This window comes from Simochromis diagramma, unplaced genomic scaffold (genome assembly GCF_900408965.1).
Source record: "Simochromis diagramma unplaced genomic scaffold, fSimDia1.1 OVJJ01000131.1, whole genome shotgun sequence".
Classification (NCBI taxonomy): domain Eukaryota; kingdom Metazoa; phylum Chordata; class Actinopteri; order Cichliformes; family Cichlidae; genus Simochromis; species Simochromis diagramma.
The window spans coordinates 1,012,602-1,033,697 of NW_024387200.1; the positions used below are offsets into that span (position 1 = coordinate 1,012,602).

At 36.9% G+C, this 21,096-nt stretch overlaps 3 protein-coding genes across 5 annotated transcripts in view; 2 read left to right on the forward strand and 1 right to left on the reverse strand.

Annotated features, from left to right (window-relative positions):
• Window positions 1–21,096, reverse strand: part of prdm6 (PR domain containing 6) — a 140,502-nt gene that overhangs the window by 65,341 nt on the left and 54,065 nt on the right. The gene's annotated exons all lie outside the window — the stretch shown is intronic.
• LOC120745602 (GTPase IMAP family member 8-like) lies at window positions 3,673–9,811 on the forward strand. Its single transcript, XM_040050604.1, has 3 exons — window positions 3,673–3,928; window positions 4,833–4,899; window positions 5,880–9,811. The coding sequence occupies exons 2-3, from the start codon at window positions 4,872–4,874 to the stop codon at window positions 8,684–8,686; spliced, it is 2,835 nt and encodes a 944-aa protein (XP_039906538.1). The 5' UTR covers window positions 3,673–3,928; window positions 4,833–4,871; the 3' UTR covers window positions 8,687–9,811.
• Window positions 12,008–17,325, forward strand: LOC120745595 (uncharacterized protein PFB0145c-like). The gene is made up of 3 exons (XM_040050591.1): window positions 12,008–12,864; window positions 13,385–16,970; window positions 17,138–17,325. Exons 1-3 carry the CDS (start codon window positions 12,822–12,824, stop codon window positions 17,154–17,156), a joined length of 3,648 nt encoding a protein of 1,215 aa, XP_039906525.1. The 5' UTR covers window positions 12,008–12,821; the 3' UTR covers window positions 17,157–17,325.

Genomic DNA, 21,096 nt, shown 5'->3' on the forward strand with positions numbered 1-21,096 from the left:
TCAACTTTCTGGGAATTAGTTTGGTATGTTTTGTTTCTTTTTGTGCAACATTTCTCATCTGCATTTCTCCAGCATCTGAGTTGATTTGTCTATTGATATTAGTCATGGTTAATTAGTTTGCTTAAAACTTAAGCTGGGGGAAAAATGACCAAGTACAGTTATAAAATGAAACCGCACAGAATGTGTACACTACACTATATGGTTCTACTTATTGTAATTTGCCAGTTACAAATATTTATCCAAAATACTGACATGACATAAATTATTAATTTTATCAATTTCAGTAGAATTCTCAGTGCAGAGGCTGATATTGTAATAAAATATGTTTTATTTGACCTGCTTTATTACCTAGGCTTGGTCTACTCACGCCAATACCATCTCCATTTTAATTTGTCTTCCACCAGTTGGCAGCAAAGTCCTAATATTACAGGACTAAGTAGGAATGGTAATAATTGATGTGGCAGAATTGGTTTATTCACAAGAATCACTGCCCATAAAAACAGAAGTGGGGTCAACCGGAAAGAGTGCATAACAATGTTGGGAGCTATAGTAAGATAAAAGTTAGTGTTCCTAACACAGTGAATATAAAATGTGCTTGATTTTAAGTTTAAGTTTATTCCCATAAAATGTGAATGCAAAGTAAAAAAAACCAAAACAAAAACTAAGGTTAATTTCCTTTATAGAATCTTGATATAGTTTGTTACTTCTTTAATTTGTGCAGTGTGAAAAAATATCCAGCACTTACCCCCGACAACCTAAAGCTAAATAAAAGCTTTATAATAGGTGGTTACACCCATTAAAAAGTCCTTCTACAAGCAAGTGTTGCCACGTGGCAGCTATAACTGTAATTTTAATGACCACTGGGACATAGATTTACACCACAACTTCAGAATAACAAGAATGCTACATATCTCATTTTTGCTATTAAGGATTTCGATAAAATTATATTCTCAAACTTTTTTGTGTGATGCGTCACTCTTTTTTCTATGAGTCTATGAGTTTTATTGGCTCAATTGCCCACTTTGTGTTATAATGGCAAACTGCTTGTAAAGCATCACGTGGTTTTGACATCTAAATGGTAATTTTTAAAGTCAAGGCATTCAGTACATATGGCGGACTGTTTGTGGGTGTTGCACTGATGTGCATAAAGGAATGTGATAAGACTGAGTTTCATTTTTACGATTTGTCCGCTGGTCTGACAACTCACAGAGATGAAAGACAAATGTTTAGTGATCTGATAATATTACTTATCTAGTAGCAAAAGGGTAACTTTGTTCAGTGCTGGCATTAAATAAGAGATAGGACGTAGTGACTCACAAGGAAGTAGTCAACACATTCATTATAAATTTTATCTCAAGGCTAATACCTGAAAGACTCAGCTGAGATATTCAGGATATTAGTGATAGGATTTTAGTCCTGGGTGATTAAAGGAAGAAAAGAGTACTTCACAAGTTTAAAAGCATGAACACACTAAAAATAAAACCATTGGTAAAACAAATTAATGGACATTCGGGTTACATGGTTATATATTGTCCTAACAAATATTGCAAATAAGTAGTCGAGTGGTTACATGTTTGCAAAAACATCAATTGCAACAAAATGTAAGCTCAAATGAATTCATTTATAATTATTTTTGTTTTCTAAATGACAGACTGCATGATAATATCACAATGTCACTCACAGGACATCAGTAATGAGCAATATGTCAGTAATGTTGTCTCTCAGTCAACCATAGCCATTTCATTGCTGTAATAGCTGAACAGAGCACTCCTTTCAAACTCTCCTGATAAAGGTTTTTTCAGCTGACCTGTTTTCAGTTTGGGATTTTAGTTCCAGTGTTGAACTTTGACAATATCATTTTCATCTTGTGAACCTTTTAATTACTGTACCAGCTGCAACAAGTCCTAAGTAGGCCTGTAACTTCAAACACTGCTCATATACTCAGATGTTCTCCAATCCACGTCCAATAAACAAGAGTGGTATAAAATATCATAAATGAATTCGGGTCAATTCGTATAATCCAAAAGTTTTTGAACACTCTCAACAACATGACATAAAAGAAAAATGGAACTGAAGAGGAAACACTATTAAGACAAAAGTACTGGGCCACCTAAATATTATACCTACATACCAACTGCTGTTAATTTCACAAGTTTACTTTATGTGACCTGCTACTTTGTGGCTGAGTTACTGTAGTTGCTTCCACTTTACCATTTATAATACCACTTATAACTGATTGTCGGATATCTGGGAGGGCATACATTTTACATAAACTAAACTGTTGATGTCTTTAGAACAACCCTATTCCTTAACCCTAGACTACTTTTCAACAATGTTTGTGAAGACTGCTTGATGCTTGAAGTGCTTAATTCCATACACGCATGGCAACATAATGAAAAACACCTAAATTCAAAGATTAAATGATATGACACCAATGCCTTTAATATTATAGTGTATATTACACCCATAAATCCAAGTAATATAATGTGCATTAACTGTAAATTATTTTTGGCCGTTTATTTATTATTTAATACCAAATAATTTTAGCAGGACTTTCCAACTCATATGGGTCAAATTATATTTAACTAGGAAACAGCTGTGGTAGTAAAAGTATGAACTAAATCAAATGATGATACACATAGATTTACAAAGTATCATTTAGTTAAAAGAATGGTTCGCTGAATTAAATGGCAGAGCTGTATCAATTTAGAAACCAAAACCAGTTCAAATTTCTGCAGTATCTTATCACAGTTGAATCATGGCACCCAGATGGGGGTGGCATGCCAGGTTAAGGCATGTTTTTATAATGATAGCTGGTTCTGAGGTCTGGCTCTGTGTGTGTTTGGCTGCAAACTGGATACTTCTGAAGCACTGGTGGAGAAGAGGTCACTGCAGATTATTTTGTAGACCCTCTGCAGTTCCTGCTGAATGGGGAGTGAAGCCCGTTCTCTCACAGACTGACCGACTGATTCAGCTTTGCTTTACATTCATCAGGTTTTGTATCAATTCAGTTCATCCGACAGTAAAACCATCTATATGAATATGTTCTATTCTAGTGTTCTGAGGCAAATTTGACCTTCACAAGTATTTGCTCCCTAAAATCCTAAAAGTTTATCGATTTTCTGTAAATATAAACCAAATTAAATGGTTACTGTTTTGACACACTAGTGTAGATTCAGTTGAAAACACAAAAAATACAGGACATTAACCACATTTGAGATGTTTTAGAAAAAGAACATTTTTAGAACACCTTTCTTAGAACTCTTGATCTTACAGCGTGCATGGTATTTTACAGATGGACCAAAATATACAGATTTCAGTTTTCTTCCCTTCAGTTAGAAAAGTTAAGCCCCTTTCTTTTGGCCCATGGTTTGCTCATTGCTCTGGGTAGCATGTGAAGCACTCTCAATAGTATTTTAGTAAACATTTGCTAGCTGTAAGCCAGAATGGCGACGTGACTCGAGCTGACACTCATCAAACAGGAAACAGTCATCAGTGATTGGAGTCTTAGATAAGACCTTTACATGTCCTGTATGTTTTAGTTGATCAAAATAAGACTCATCCAAAAAATTAATTAGCATGCTAAAATGGATTAAGTATAAAATTATGAAACCATGCCTATGACTGATAGCTGACCTGTATCAACTTTTTTTAGGAAGGAAGATGTTTTGAAGACTCACTCGGTGGATGGAGCCTTTATGATAGACTTCAACTGAAAGAAAAATTCTTTATGCTAAGATGCAACAGAGCATAAACAATGCAGAGAATGCTCTAACTCTATCAGATAGAGCCTTTACATTGCTGTCATACTTGTACAGGGCAACACCTCCCAATTATGTTAATAAAAGGTACTTTCGAGTGACCTGATTCAGTTTGGATCTGCAAAGGCACATTTAAAACCGCTGAGGACGATCAGCAGTTTCACCCGGTAAGTACATTCACAAAGAGTAAAGGCAATGAATATAAAAACCTGTAACTGCATCTGTTCTCGGTTTTGTAGGTCATGGTAGACTCAAGTCTTTAAAAAAATCTGTAATTGTGCTACAAAAAGAGTGTGGTCTTAAATAGATTAGTCACAACTGTGTATATTAATTAAGTGTATGACAGCAATGCAGGTAAGTTAAAGTACCGCATTTTGTATATATTCATATTATACTTTGGGGTGAATGTTCTACAACATGATACGAGCAATACCAGACATGTCAGTTTTTAAATCCTACGTACAAAGAAGCTGACTTTAATTCTCCAAGCTGAATTTACATATAAGGTTCACCAGTATAAATAAATAATTTAGACTTACTTTATTTATTTTCATAATTCAACTTTAGTTGGAAGCCTTTTGATACCAAACTGTTCTGATGATTGTTTGCATTTTTTAAACATCCATTTTTTTTATACAACTGCCAGTTCTGCCTTATATTATTATTGCACTCACTGACAGACCTTTACCACACCACTATACTGCACTATACTACATATACAACACATTCTCAGGTCTTGTCAAAACTTTTTGACTTCTCATAACCATAGGGAAAACAATGTAATGACACTGCAATTATTAAATAAAACATATATTTTGTACTCCAGTACCTGAGCCATTATTATCAAATCTGATAAGGAGAATATTTGTAGCCATGCTATCCACAGGCTGATCCTATAGTGGCAATGATATTGCACTTATTCTACCTGCTCCTGTGGCATCATATCCACCACACGATAGAGCCCACTGGAGTTTTAAGGTTTCTTCTAAAGGTCCATGTATTCAGATTCTTTTTGTCTCATGGTTTATTATTAGATGACAACTTTCTCTTCCTTTTTCTTTCATCCAACAGACACCAACCGATTCCTCATATTTCTATCACAGTGGCGCTATGGCATCACAACCTCTTTCATCACGCGGTGAGTCTGGCGAGATTTATCAGAACATAACACAGATAGCAAGACAGAAAGAATGCAAGTATCTGAGCATGACGAGGACAGCTAAAATCCAGGTTAAGCCCAGTGCTAGGCAAAAGTCACAAGAAAATAAGGATGCGTTAGGGAGGATAAAGGTGACAAAGAAAATTATTAACAAAACCAGAAGCCACGTTTACTCCCGTTAACACACTTAGAATGACAGTTAGAAACACTAGTTATGTTGGCAGTAGGGACAGTTATGACTTTACCCAAACCCAGGGCTGGACTGGTAATCTTGCATACGCATAAGTTTCGTCAGGAAGAAGTGGCGGAGAGGTGGAGCTGGAAAACAAAATGAAAACAATAAAAAGAAACTAAAAATAGGTGCAGCTAATTGTAGTACTAGCAAGAACTAGTAACAAAGCTTTGTGGAGAAGCGAGGAAGAAATCAAGGAATGTGAAATTCACAGGCTAAGACAACGATGAAGGGACATAATGGGATTAAAAAATGCTAGGACCAATTTTCTGACCCAGTCCAACCCTGACCAAAACACATATGCATTTTATGTATTATGAACATCTGAATCTAGAAAAAATAAACTTTGAAGCTTATCCCGAACATGTTACACGTTTCTAATTTACAAACTAAAGGACAATGACTACAGCTATAAAAAGCATCAACTCTCCCCAAATTTCTTAAATGTACCCCCTTGTGCATTAGTGAGACATACAAGCAGATTTAGCACATTATCATTTGATGCACCAAAAATTTAAAAAGGCTGGTGTTCACACCTTCACAGTGGTTTTGGGGAGAAGGATAAGAGAGTTTAAAAAGATTATTTGAACACTTCCCAGTAAAGAGTAGATATTTTTTACAAATAATTAAAAAAACATTAAAGTTATAAAATAATAAAAGAAATAAAAGATATAAATATGTATGTATGTGCTGGAAAACATGTAATAATTTTTTTGTTGATTTACAGCATATGAACTTCGGATTCTGGTTTTTGGAAAGACTCAAAGTAAAAAATCAATTCTAACCAACTTCATCACTGGGAAAAAAGATTTGACTGGGGATCTTCTGCAAAAGGTGTCCCCATCCACTACAGTCACTCAAGGACAGTATAGGAAAACACGCCTAACAATAGTGAAAACTTCAGATGTCTTCAGTTTAGCTGGAGAGAAGGTGAAGCATGAAATGAAGAAGTGTGTGGCTCTTTGCCCCCCTGGACCAAATGTTCTCCTCCTGTTGATAAAGCCTTCTGAATTCAGTGAAGAAGACAGACAAAAACTAAAGCTCATCCTAAGATTCTTTGGTCAAGATGCTTTTAAATATGCAATGGTCATTTTGACGCATAGTGAGGAGAAAAAAACTTCAGCTGTGGATCGACTCATACAGGACTGTAGACAAAGGCAGCAGAGAATCAACTTTGACAAAAAAGATCTGCCAGAAAAGGATCTTCAAGAACTCATGGAAAAGATGGAGAGCATAGTGAATGAAAACAGAGGAGGCTATCTAAACAGAGGTGAAGAAGCTGACACCACAACAGTCACTTTTAAACCGCCTCTTAACCTGGTATTGTGTGGGACATATGAAGTTCTGAAGAGTTCAGCAGCCAATGCCATTGTAGGAAAACACCAGTTTGGTAAACCTGCTGACTCCTCAGAATGTGTTAAGAAGGAGACACAGGTGTGTGGACGTTTAGTGTCGCTGGTAGAAATGCCTGCTTTGTATGGAAAATCTCCTGAGGCAATAAAGAGCTGCAAAATGCAATGTGTTTCTCTCTGGAATCCCGAAGGTGTCCATGCCTTTATCCTGGTCCTTCCTGTGGGACCCCTCAGTGACGAAAACAAGCGAGAGTTAGAGATCATCCAGAATGAATTTGGATCTCAGGTCATCGACTTCACCATGATTCTTTTTGCAGTGGAATCAGATCCCACAGATCCAGTTGTTGTCAACTTTGTTAGTGAAAACAGAAACATCCAGGAGCTCTGTCAGAAGTGTGGAGGACGAAACATCATCTTCAACATCAAAGACAAGCAGCAGGTCTCTGAGGTGTTGCACACTGTGGAGAAGATGACAGCTATGGGATCTAAGTGCTTCACAAGACAAATGCTTGTTAAGCCTCGAGTGATTAAATTCAAAGGAAACCCTTCACAGAAGACAGAATCCTTTGATAATCCCAACCACAGCCCAGATGCTCTCAGGATAGTGATGATTGGGAAGACTGGCTGTGGGAAGAGTGCAACTGGAAACACCATTTTAGGCCAAAAATGCTTTTATTCTAAAACCTGCATGAAGTCAGTGACAGAGGTTTGCAAAAAAGCAAAAGGAGTGGTCGACGGCCATCCAGTTGCTGTGGTCGACACACCAGGCTTGTACGACACGACTCTGTCCAACCATGAAGTCAAACAGGAGCTTGTGAAATGCATCAGCTTGTTGTCTCCAGGACCTCACGCGTTCTTACTGGTAGTGCAGATTGGTCGATTTACCAAAGAAGAAAAAGACACAGTAGAGCTCATCAAGGAGTTTTTTGGCAAGAAATCAGAAGACTTCATTATTGTTATATTCACCAGAGGGGATGATCTTCAAGATCAAACAATAGAGAGTTACATGGAAGAAGTCAGCGATGACTTTGTTAAAAAACTGATTGACGACTGTGGAGGAAGATACCATGTTTTCAACAACAGAGATCAAAATAATCATTCACAAGTCGCAGAGCTTTTAGACAAAGTACAAACAATGGTGAGGAAAAATGGTGGCAGCTGCTACACTACAGAGATGTTCCAAGAAGCTGAGGCAGCCATACAAAAGGAAATGAAGAGGATCCTTAAAGAGAAAGAAGCAGATATGGAGAAAGAGATGGAAGAACTTCAAAGGAAACGTGATGAAGAAATTCAGGCGAAAAAGAAACAAATTGATCAAGAAAGAGCAGAAAAAGAAGAAGTACTGAAGGAGAAGGAAGAACTGATTAACCAGGAACAAGAGAAGACAAAGAGAGAGGAGGAAAAGAGAGAACAGGAGACCATAGCATCAATAAGATATGAAGAAAAACTCCGAATGCAGTGGGAAGAAAAACTTGAAGCTCTTGAGCAGAAAATAAAATCAGAATGTGAAAAAAATGTACATGCTGACAGAAAGCTGATGGAAAACCGAGAAGAGATGAAATTAGAACGCGAAGCTTGGGAAAAAGAACGCAAAGAATGGTGGGAGAAACGAAATCAAGAAGACAAACAGAGGAAAGAGGAGGAACAAGCGCTGCTTATAAAGCTCAAAGAAGAATATGATGAGGAAAGAAATGAATATGAAAGCAAAATAAAAGAACAAGATAGACTCAGGAGAGAACAAGAGGAGAGAGACTGGAAATTAGCGCAGGATATCTATGAGGCAAAAGTCAAGGAAATGAAGAAGAAAATTGCAGAAGAAGCCAGAAAGCAAGCAGAAGAATTCAATGAGTTCAGACAGAAATATTCAGTAGATTTTGCAGCGTTGAGAGCAAAGCATGACAGTGAGATGGAAGACATGAAGCAAAAACAAGAAAAAAGCAACGCCATCATACTTAAACATCTGCTCATGAAGAGAGAATACAAGAGAGACTTTGACAGACTGAAGAAAAAACAGGAACAAGAAATGGATGAGCTGAATTACAATCTTTCTATAGGAAATGAGGGCGAGCCAATTGAAGAAGATATCAACCAACTACAGCTAGAACATGATAAACAAATCAATGACTGGATAGCAGAATATGTACAGAAATCTGACGGAGATAAGTCTTGCAGCATTTTATGAAACGGGCTCTTTTACCTGAATGTCAGTTTGATTTAACTTTGATAGCTTTTGGTTTTAAAGCTTTTAATAAACAAATACTTTTGTTATATCTGCATGATAGATGACACTTATGTAGTTCCATATAACATAATATACTCAAATTATTACAAATTGATTAATTTGTTCTAAAATCACTGTCAATCTTTTTTCTTTTTTTTAACTGCAGAAAATTTTGCCTGCTAAGTAAAAACATGAATGAATGTAAACTAATCATATAGATCAGTTAGGTAAAGATCTCATTTAATTTGCATCATGCCATTTTTACTGCAGGAAGTAATGCATATTTTTCCATTTAAAAACAATCACTGGTGTCAATAATCTCACAAAAAGCACAAAATGTCTTTGGCTCAGATGTATTTGTTATTTACAGAAAACACTTTATTGCACTATATAAGCATTTTTTGGCACAGCTTGTCTCTTTTTTCAGAATGATAAAAATGTTTCAATTCCTGATTGTTTTTTGTTTTTATAAAATACTTATTGCATCTGATAAGTAGTCTGTGTAGAGATATATTAAAATGTAAGCTTCATATTTTGGACAAAAACCAGTTGATGTTCTTATCGTTAATTTTGATGATCACTTTACGGGACAATGAATAAGTACTACTGTTGGGAAATATCACAGTAAACTTTAGCTGAAGACTCTTTACGGATATTGATTGATTGGAAAAAAGACCGTAAACTGTTTTAATCTTACTTTAAAGTGAAGGAAATGTAACAAAGTACAGGCAACCTAAGCATGGAACCGCACTTCATAGTGAAATTCAAACCATATTTGTTGAAAAGCTTGATTTAATTTGTTTCTTCAATTTTGAATCTTTGAAATAAGGGAATATGTCCTGCCTTTATTCAAAAGGTCCTTTCATATTTAAACCCAGTTTCAGAAAATTTATTTCACAGAGTTTATAGGGTAGACATAATCTTTTAGACCTTAACAAATAATCTACACACCTGACAGTTACGCCACATTCTTTAAACGTACATGTACATAGGAAGAACAGTGACAGTTCTCAATTATAATAATGTGAGTGTTTGAGGTGGAAACACCACTGTTGGAATAACACAGCTTGTACTAATGCTGTGAGCTCTTTAGGACAAGAAATTATTTAAAAAACTTGTAAAGGTAGACTCCATGGTTTGCTGCTTGATTTCATATGCCTGTGGCAATCATGCAGAAAAAAATAACCGAATTCAAAAATTAAGAACTGTAGTCCATTGATTTTGTCCCTAAAGCATACAGGTTTTGATTCTGTGGTTATGACTCAGCAGTTTTTACTCATTCACTCATTCACACAAACTGCTTTTTCTATGTAAGTCTATTAACCGCATCTTAATTTAAACCCACTGTCAGTTTTTTTGATAATGGACCAAAATCCACACATTTCTGTTTTTTCAACTAGTTAAGGCAATGTGCCCTTTACCACCATTTGCTCCTTGCCCTGCATAGCAAGTGATATCCTTGCCATCACATCTTGTGAACATGTTCTACATGTAGATCAGGATGATTAGCTCAACTTGATATTTATCACTGACAATGATTAGATCTTTGGGTGTCCTGTACGTGCCTGGTTAATCCAAGTGGAAAAACAGCCCAATAATAACAAAACAACTAATGCGGATTTTCGCTTAGATTAGACATAAAACCACCTGAGACTTGTACGACCTTTTTCTGTTGTTGAAGGTTCAGACAATGCATGGAGCTTGCACAGATGCAACAGAGCATAAAGAATCCAGGGAATGCTCAGTGTTTGGTCATTTATCAGTAACTGTATCAGACATCACCTTTACTCTGTTGTCGTACTTGTACAAGGCAACACCTTGATATTCTGATAATGAAAGGTGGTTACAAGTAACCTGATTCAGTTTGGAACTGCCAAGGGAGATTTAACAGCACTGAGTAAAACGTCAGAGTGTCACCTGGTGAGTACAATCACTGAAAATAGTCAAAGGAGCTTGCAAAGAAAAGCGTCTGGACTTCTGTTGCTTGAAGACGTTTCACCTCTCATCTGAGAAGCTTCTTCAGTTATAAGGTCAAATGGTGGGGAGTCCCAGATTTAAACCTAGTGGGTCAAATAAAGTGTAAAGTAAAGTTATTGGCTCTTTTAAGGGGACTTCACGGTTCAAATCAACTCGTTGGAAAGGATAATATTTTTGCCGTTTCTGTGCAGTGCACATTGAGGAGATCCATATTATGTTAGCGCGATCTGCCTTATTACAAAACCTGCCATTACTGTGCATTTAGGTGACCATGATGAGACAGACAGACAGACAGAGTCTGGCTCAGATGCTGGCAGTTCTCGCTGCAGTCTACCGGTAGCGTCTCCTTTCAGGCCAGGATAGACGAATGTCACCGAGCAGTGACTAAGTTTGTGGTCAAAGGCTTGCACCCATTTGCCACAGCAGATGCCCCCGATTTTCGGTAAGTGAATGCGTTTAATTGTAGGCAGGGACATTACTGGATATTCTTGTGTAATTGCTACAGAATAATTTATGTTATACTTTGTTATTGCTACAGAAGAATATTTATTTTATTATTTTACATTTACAACTTTTTTTTCCTGGGGACCCTGTGACACCCCATTGAAGAGCCATAGGCTGTGGATCTGTTGAGATCTCACTGTTGGGTTTGTAAGGCCATGTTACTCCTAAATTTCTATCTTGTTCAAAGAGAAGATATAAAACAAAGTTCTAAGCTACTCGACCTTATTGTTCTCCTTTTTAAAAAAGAATCGATAAGAGAATCGATAAGAGAATCGAATCGTTAAACAGAATCAAAAATGGAATCGGAATCGTGAAAATCTTATCAATACCCATCCCTAATCAGGATCCCGCAACAGCCACAGGGCAGAAGGATAACACTTTTCACTTTTCAGCCACCATCTTTTCATGGAGACTGTTTAAGTTTAAAACCTAAATGTAGCGCTGTACTCTTGTCAGTATATTTTTGTTATTTTGTGTTTATGATTTGATATAGATGTTTGACGTATAGTTTAAAATGTCTTTATAAAACTGATCAATAAGTTATTACATTAGCCCAAACAATACCCCTATGCCATGATGCTTCACTCCATAATGTACATCGGGTAAAATAAGTATTGAACACAACACCAATTTTTTCAGTAAATATATTTCTAAAGATGCTATTGACATATAAATTCTCACCACATGTTAGTAACCACCCATAAAATCCCCCACATGCAAATAAATCAGACCACAAGATTTTAAGTTATGAAACTAAGTGACAGTTTACTTGGCTGTGTTTGGTGTCATTGTCTTGCTGAAACATGCAATGTTGTTTCATTTTCATCATCCTGGTAAAATAGCAACAGATTTTGATCTATTTGATCTATTTGATCAACTTGTTTTTTTCCCCTTTTCCACAAGTGCAAGTAAAACAGAAAATGCCACTGCCACAGTCATATGCTACTCCTTACCACGCACATCTTAACCACCTAGCTTTCATTTCTCTTCTACAAATGAGTTAAAAAATTAAATATTGGACTGTACTGTTGTCAGTGATATGTCAGTTATTAAATACTTACAATCTGATGTGAATAATGTCATTTATATTTTCAGTTTGTAAAACAAACAAAACTGTCCTGTTGACATAGGTGTGGTCCCAGACTCACTGTGGTTCAACACACGAGATGTTATTATGTGACTGAAAACATAATCTATTCTGTTTTTTAAGCATATGTCATTTCTGTTAGAAATGACAGTTAGGTTAAAACTTCAGAGACTGTTTAAAACTTAAATGTAACACTTTCATTGATGTCAGTTATTTAATACTTACAATTTCATGTATGAAACATGATTTTCCACAGTCCCAGGCTCACTGTGGATGGACACAGTAGTGTGTGAATGAACAATATTCACTTTGCCTTCAAAGCTTCAGTAATTTAACTCATAAGTACATAGACTGATATTTTTTACAGTGGAGACTGTACAAAGTATTAGCTACATAATTAATTAAAATTGTTTATGGTTATTCAGGTCTGGTGACCAGATACACAGGATTCACAGTCTGAAGTTACTGGAATAAATACACCATACTGTTTTTCACAGAATATATATATATATATCCAGAATATCGCTTATGGCCGCTACTGTCTGCTGTAATGGAAGAGCAATAATGTCAGGTAAGTATACGTGAATTGTATATGCTGAAATCCTGTCTTATGCACTATTTCCATAACTAAAAGGCTTTGCTGGCTTACATCTCACAGTATTTCTAATCACAGCAAGAAGATGAAGAAACTAAGCATTATAAAGGATTATTGCTTGTATTATTAAAGATGTTATCTTGTTGTAATGGTGATGAACAATAAAATACACCTATGCATACAGGGATATTTTTGAAAATCGTTATAGGCAAACCAAGAAAATTCAATTAAAAGCTTTAAAATTAAGCCCCGAAACTATTACTGCTAATTTATGAAGTTGATATATGTCAAAAGAATACATTTTAGTTTTAGCCACTTTAAAAAGAACAGTAAATAACAAAATCTTAATTTGAAATGTGCTTTTTAATTTGACTTTTCATTCACTTGTCATTCAAGAACTATCAAAGGCCCTAACCTGCATCCAGAGGGATAAATGAATAACCTCTGATACAGTAATATTCTTCAGTAATATTTTTGGGTTGGCTTTTTTTTGCAGGCTCTGAGCTGAACATCGTGCTACTTGGAGGTACTGACTGGGACGAGACAGTACTAGGCAACTTGATTATATGCAACAAAGCTTTTCAACATTCATTACTGTTTAAAGACAAGAAGTGTGTGCACGCACATGGAGAATGGAAAGGAACATTATTAACAGTAGTGAAAACCCCAGATATTTTTGATCTTCAATTCTTATCAGTGACAAAAGAAATGGACAGTCTGATGAGTCTTTGCACACCTGGACCAACTGTGATACTACTGATAGTGAAACCTTCCAATTTCACTGAAGAGAAACGGCTGGCACTAAAGGCAATTCTAACCTTGTTTGGTCACGATGGTTTACACCACTCAATGGTGATCATAACACAAAAACAAAATAAGCTAAATTTGAATTCTCCTACGCATAAATTAATTCAAGACTGCAATCAAAGGCAACATGAGATCAAACTTGATAGAAATGATCTATTCAATAATAAAAGACATCAAGAACTGATGGAAAAGATAGAAACTATGCTCACTGATAACAGGACAACAGCAAGTGATTACTGCCTCCAAACTGTGCTTTCCCAAGAAGAAAGAAACATACAGATGGAAGAAAGCTCTAGAAAAATAACAAAACTGGATGGTGAAACAAAGAAAAACGAAGAATGGCCAGAAAAAGACAAATATATGAAATATGTTGCACTAGAAATAGACAATCAAATTAAAAGAGAACAGGAGGATAAGCAGCAAGCAGAGCTACAGAAAGACTACCTGAAGTATGTCCATCTCTCACTCAAGGATTATGCACTAAAACTGAAAGAATTGGTGAAAACTAAGGAAAAAGATCAAGAAAGAATGAAATTGACAGATGAGTGTGACAAAATAGAAGACCTCAATAAAAAGCATTCAAAGCAGATTGCAGATCTGAAACATGAGCACAGTGAATATATAGAAGATCTCAAAAATAAACATAAGGAAGAACTAATGTATAATAAAAATGAGCACAGTGAAAAAATAAAGAATCTCACAGAAGACCATAGTAAAGAAATAATGGCATTTGAGCACAAAATATTTCATCTGACTGTAAATCACTTAGACGACATAACACAGCTGCTGCAGGAAAACATTGAAACAGTAGAACATCTAAAGCAGGAGCAGGATGAGGAAATAAAGAATCTAAAACAAGATTGTGAAGCAACCATCCTCAATCTGAAGAAAAGGCATGATAAGAGCATTGCAGATATTACACAAGAGAATGACAAGAAAATGGCTAATATTAAGGAAGAACACTTTAGAGAGATCAACAATTTGAAGAAAGAGTGTGAAGTAATAAAGCTAAACCAAAAATGTGAATATACAGTACAGGACCTGATAAAGCAGTATGGAGAAGAAATAAAGCCACTGAAGCAAGATCGTGAAGACAGCCCCGGATTTTTGAGCAAAATTTCAAATATAGCGAAGTTAATTAATAACCTGCAGCAAGATCATGGCAACAGAATATCACAAGCCAACCAAGATTATACTAAAAATATTTGGAAGCAACAAAAGGATGATGAAATAAAAAACTTAAAAAAGGAGTATGATGAAAAGACACATAAACACGATATGGAAAATGAAGCCAAAATAAAGAAACTGAAAGAAAACACTGAAAAAGAAAAGATGGATATAAAACAGGAGTATGAGAAAAAATTAACAAATCTGAAAAATGATCATATCAAAGAACTGAGAGATCTGAAAGACAAAATGGCTTCACAAAAACAAGATCTCAGGAAAGAATATGACAACAATATAATACATTTAAGAAAAGAAAATGATGAGACAATACAAGACCAGAAGAAAAAATATGTACAGCAAATAACAGATCAACAGCAAGAGCATGAGGACAAATTCAATACTCAAAAACAAGAATATGAGCAGAAACTAAGTGCTCAACAACAAGAGCATGAAGACAAACTAAGTGCTCAACAACAGGAGCATGAAGACAAACTGAATACTCAAAAACAAGAGTATGATCACAAACTAAGTGCTCAACAACAGGAGCATGAAGACAAACTAAGTTCTCAACAACGGGAGCATGAAGACAAACTAAATACTCAAAAACAAGAGTATGATCACAAACTAACTGCTCAACAACAAGAGCAAGAAGACAAACTAAGTGCTCAAAAACAAGAGTATGAACAGAAACTAAGTGCTCAACAACAGGAGCATGAAGACAAACTGAATACTCAAAAACAAGAGTATGAACAGAAACTAACAGCTCAACAACAGGAGCATGAAGACAAACTAAATACTCAAAAACAAGAGTATGATCACAAACTAAGTGCTCAACAACAGGAGCATGAAGACAAATTGAATACTCAAAAACAAGAGTATGAACAGAAACTAACAGCTCAACAACAAGAGCATGAAGACAAACTGAATACTCAAAAACAAGAGTATGATCACAAACTAAGTGCTCAACAACAAGAGCATGAAGACAAATTGAATACTCAAAAACAAGAGTATGATCACAAACTAACTGCTCAAAAACAGGAGCATGAAGACAAATTGAATACTCAAAAACAAGAGTATGAACAGAAACTAACAGCTCAACAACAGGAGCATGAAGACAAACTGAATACTCAAAAACAAGAGTATGATCACAAACTAAGTGCTCAACAGGAGCATGAAGACAAATTGAATACTCAAAAACAAGAGTATGATCACAAACTAACAGCTCAACAACAAGAGCATGAAGACAAACTAAATACTCAAAAACAAGAGTATGAACAGAAACTAACAGCTCAACAACAGGAGCATGAAGACAAACTAAATACTCAAAAACAAGAGTATGAACAGAAACTAAGTGCTCAACAACAGGAGCATGAAGACAAATTGAATACTCAAAAACAAGAGTATGAACAGAAACTAACAGCTCAACAACAAGAGCATGAAGACAAACTAAATACTCAAAAACAAGAGTATGAGCAGAAACTAACTGCTCAACAACAAGAGCATGAAGACAAACTAAATACTCAAAAACAAGAGTATGATCACAAACTAACTGCTCAACAACAGGAGCATGAAGACAAACTAAATACTCAAAAACAAGAGTATGAACAGAAACTAACAGCTCAACAACAGGAGCATGAAGACAAACTAAATACTCAAAAACAAGAGTATGAACAGAAACTAACAGCTCAACAACAAGAGCATGAAGACAAACTGAATACTCAAAAACAAGAGTATGATCACAAACTAAGTGCTCAACAACAGGAGCAAGAAGACAAACTAAGTGCTCAACAACAGGAGCATGAAGACAAATTGAATACTCAAAAACAAGAATATGATCAGAAACTAAGTGCTCAACAACAGGAGCATGAAGACAAACTAAGTTCTCAACAACGGGAGCATGAAGACAAACTAAATACTCAAAAACAAGAATATGAACAGAAACTAAGAGCTCAACAACAGGAGCATGAAGACAAACTGAATACTCAAAAACAAGAGTATGATCACAAACTAAGTGCTCAACAACAGGAGCATGAAGACAAACTGAATACTCAAAAACAAGAATATGATCAGAAACAAACTGCTCAACAACAAGAGCATGAAGACAAACTGAATACTCAAAAACAAGAGTATGATCACAAACTAAGTGCTCAACAGGAGCATGAAGACAAATTGAATACTCAAAAACAAGAGTATGATCACAAACTAACAGCTCAAAAACAGGAGCATGAAGACAAACTAAACACTCAAAAACAAGAGTATGATCACAAACTAACAGCTCAACAACAAGAGCATGAAGACAAACTAAATACTCAAAAACAAGAGTATGAACAGAAACTAACAGCTCAACAACAAGAGCATGAAGACAAAATTGAATACTCAAAAACAAGAGTATGATCACAAACTAACAGCTCAAAAACAGGAGCATGAAGACAAACTAAATACTCAAAAACAAGAGTATGAACAGAAAGTAACAGCTCAACAACAAGAGCATGAAGACAAACTAAATACTCAAAAACAGAGTATGAATCACAAAACTAAGTGCTCAAACAACAGGAGCATGAAGACAAATTGAATACTCAAAAACAAGAGTATGAACAGAAACTAACAGCTCAAAAACAGGAGCATGAAGACAAACTGAATACTCAAAAACAAGAGTATGATCACAAACTAACAGCTCAAAAACAGGAGCATGAAGACAAACTGAATACTCAAAAACAAGAGTATGATCACAAACTAACAGCTCAAAAACAGGAGCATGAAGACAAACTGAATACTCAAAAACAAGAGTATGATCACAAACTAAGTGCTCAACAACAGGAGCAAGAAGACAAACTAAGTGCTCAACAAAGGGATCATGAAGACAAACTGAATACTCAAAAACAAGAGTATGATCAGAAACTAACTGCTCAACAACAAGAGCATGAAGACAAACTAACTGCTCAACAACAGGAGCATGAAGACAAATTGAATACTCAAAAACAAGAATATGATCACAAACTAAGTGCTCAACAACAGCAGCATGAAGACAAATTGAATACTCAAAAACAAGAATATGATCAGAAACAAACTGCTCAACAACAAGAGCATGAAGACAAACTGAATACTCAAAAACAAGAATATGATCAGAAACTAAATACTCAACAACAAGAGCATGAAGACAAACTGAATACTCAAAAACAAGAGTATGATCAGAAACTAACTGCTCAACAACAAGAGCATGAAGACAAACTGAATACTCAACAACAAGAATATGATCAGAAACTAAATACTCAACAACAAGAGCATGAAGAAGTACATCAGCTAAGACTAGCTAAGACAAACATACAGAACACAAGCTGTGTCAGGGCGTGGTCTGTGGTGCCGTTCCAGTGGAGATGGACACACATGACAGCATCGGCAATCATGCCTCGCCGGCATAAAAAGCTCTTCCTGACTGTCGTTGTTGTTGTTGTTGGTATGTGTTCGGCTGAAAAGCTACAGCCATGTGTGTTTGTGAACAGCAACCGTGTGTAGTAATAAAGAATGCTGAAAAGCATTGAATTGTGGATTGGTCTGCTGTGTGATTACTGCAGTGGTGCCAAAACCCAGGAGGGGGGGGCACAGCAGACCAAGAACCGGGCCAGCCAGGGAAAGAGCTGGCCCAGATGGTGGCCGAGCTGGCGGCCACGCAGCGTGAGCAAGCGGTGGTGTCTTGCAGCTAGTGGGAAGAACTCCAGGACTGGATTGAACGTGGGGTGCAGAGGATTGAGAATCTGGCTGCTCTGATCTGGTCCTGGCCAACACCGCCAACACCCCCACTGGCGTGGGGGAGGTCCAGCCTTTTCTGGGGCCCGGCACCTGTGCGCCCGTGCCAACGCCCAGGGTGCAGCCTGCCACCACGGCCATACCCACTCTTCGGGTGGGAGCAGCTGGTATCCGGCAGGGGCCTGCACCCGTTCCTCCTCCCCAGAGGAGGGCCGCAGAGCAACTGTCCCACCTCCAGCTCACTCACCTGCTCAGGTCAACGCGCAGAGTGCACAGGAGGAACCTGCCACGCCGTCACTGGAGGTCAAGGCGTGTGTTGCACCTCGATAGCCGGGGGTTGAGGACGAGGCGCGGGGGGAACGCGAGGTGGAAGTCAAGGCGCACGAGGGTCCTGCTGTTGAGCTGCCTGTGAACCTTGGCTGTGGTGCGCCCGCTGCTGCTGGCCACAAGGCTGGCCCCCGGATCACCTCTGGGGCCGCCACTGGACATGTGGGGGGCCCCCGGACCCACCTTGTGCCGGTGGCTGCCTGAATGGACACCTCCATTGAAATGTGGACCGGTCTGCTGTTTGACGATTACACAAGCAAGCATAAAGGAAGTAATACTTTTTAAGTGGCAGGTAATTTCAAATGCAATGTTTCTATCAGCTCAACAACCATCAGCAAACACCCAAACTGTTTGCGTGCAGTTTGTCGCACTGTATGTAGCTGTATTTCACAGGGAGAGAAAAGAAAGAGCTAACTTTACTCAGAGATGGAGAAAGATAAAGACAGGAGAGGAGAGGAAAAAAGAGAGGTTTTATTTAAAGCTAAGGATCGCTCAGTTGTATTCTATAAACTGGAAATGTAAAGCTTACATGCACATCCTCAATTTTTAAATCAGATATTGGGTATAGATACATGCGACATTATGTTTTTTTACATTAGGAAACATGCTTCAAATCAAACTGAGATGGACTAAGGTTGCATGAAAATACTCTGCAGGTTAGTGAAAGATAAACTGCTTAATTTTTTGTAGTTTGTTGTGGATTCAAAGTAAAGACCGTTATTATTATGGTATAAAGTTGGGATGAAGGTGGAATTCTGTCCATGAATGATGATTTCAGCATCATCAGCTGAAATTTGTGTTAATCTCTACTACACTTGATGTAACCTAACTCTGACCATGTGGTACTCACAGCCAGAGTAATCAGCTAATCACAGCCTGTACACAAAGAAAATCTAATGGATTACTCAATAGAAATTATTGTGAGTTGTGATTCTTTTCCCCACACTGAGCCATTACAACCAATTTAAGGTTCCTCCACCTGCTGAATCCACTTTAACTTTCTGTTTAGAGGCAAAATCACCCTCTACAATGTAGGTGACAGAAAATCAAGCATGACAGTGAAATGGAAGACATGAAGCAAAAACAACAATAAAGCAATGCCATCATACTTAAACATCTGCTCATGAAGAAAGAATACAAGAGAGACTTTGAGAGACTGAAGGAAAAACAAGAACAAGAAATGGGTGAGCTTAATTACAATCTTTCTATAGAAAATGAGGGCGAGCCAAATGAAGAAGATATCAACCAACTACAGCTTGAACATGATAAACAAATCAATGACTGGATAAAAGAACATGCACAGAAAGCTGAAGAAGCTAAGGCTCGCACCATTTTATGAAACGGGCTCTTTTACCTGAATGTCACAACAGCAGCATAGTTTGAGTTAACTTTGATAGCTTTTGGTTTTAAAGCATTCAAATAACAAATACAGTAAGACTTCATTGTTTTGGTACAATATACTCATTCAAGATACTATATTGTATTATACTGCAAAGCTTTTTTTTGCTGCCCGTGGGATTGTAAAAGGCATTAAAACATGTTGCATATATGAGGTTATACTACTATCTCTTTACAGACTGAGTAAATCATTCATCAGTCATTGATATGAATGAATGCTCACCATTCATTGATGACTGCTTTATCATGGAACAATAATTCTAACTTAATATGCCCCAAAACATTAATAAGCATAGTTACAGTGGGGCAAAAAAGTATTTAGTCAGCCACCGATTGTGCAAGTTCCCCCACCTAAAATGATGACAGAGGTCAGTAATTTGCACCAGAGGTACACTTCAACTGTGAGAGACAGAATGTGAAAAAAAAATCCATGAATCCACATGGTAGGATTTGTAAAGAATTTATTCGTAAATCAGGGTGGAAAATAAGTATTTGGTCAATAACAAAAATACAACTCAATACTTTGTAACATAACCTTTGTTGGCAATAACAGAGGTCAAACGTTTACTATAGGTCTTTACCAGGTTTGCACACACAGTAGCTGGTATTTTGGCCCATTCCTCCATGCGGATCTTCTTGAGAGCAGTGATGTTTTGGGGCTGTCGCCAAGCAACACGGACTTTCAACTCCCTGCCACAGATTTTCTATGGGGTTGAGGTCTGGAGACTGGCTAGGCCACGCCAGGACTTTCAAATGCTTCTTACG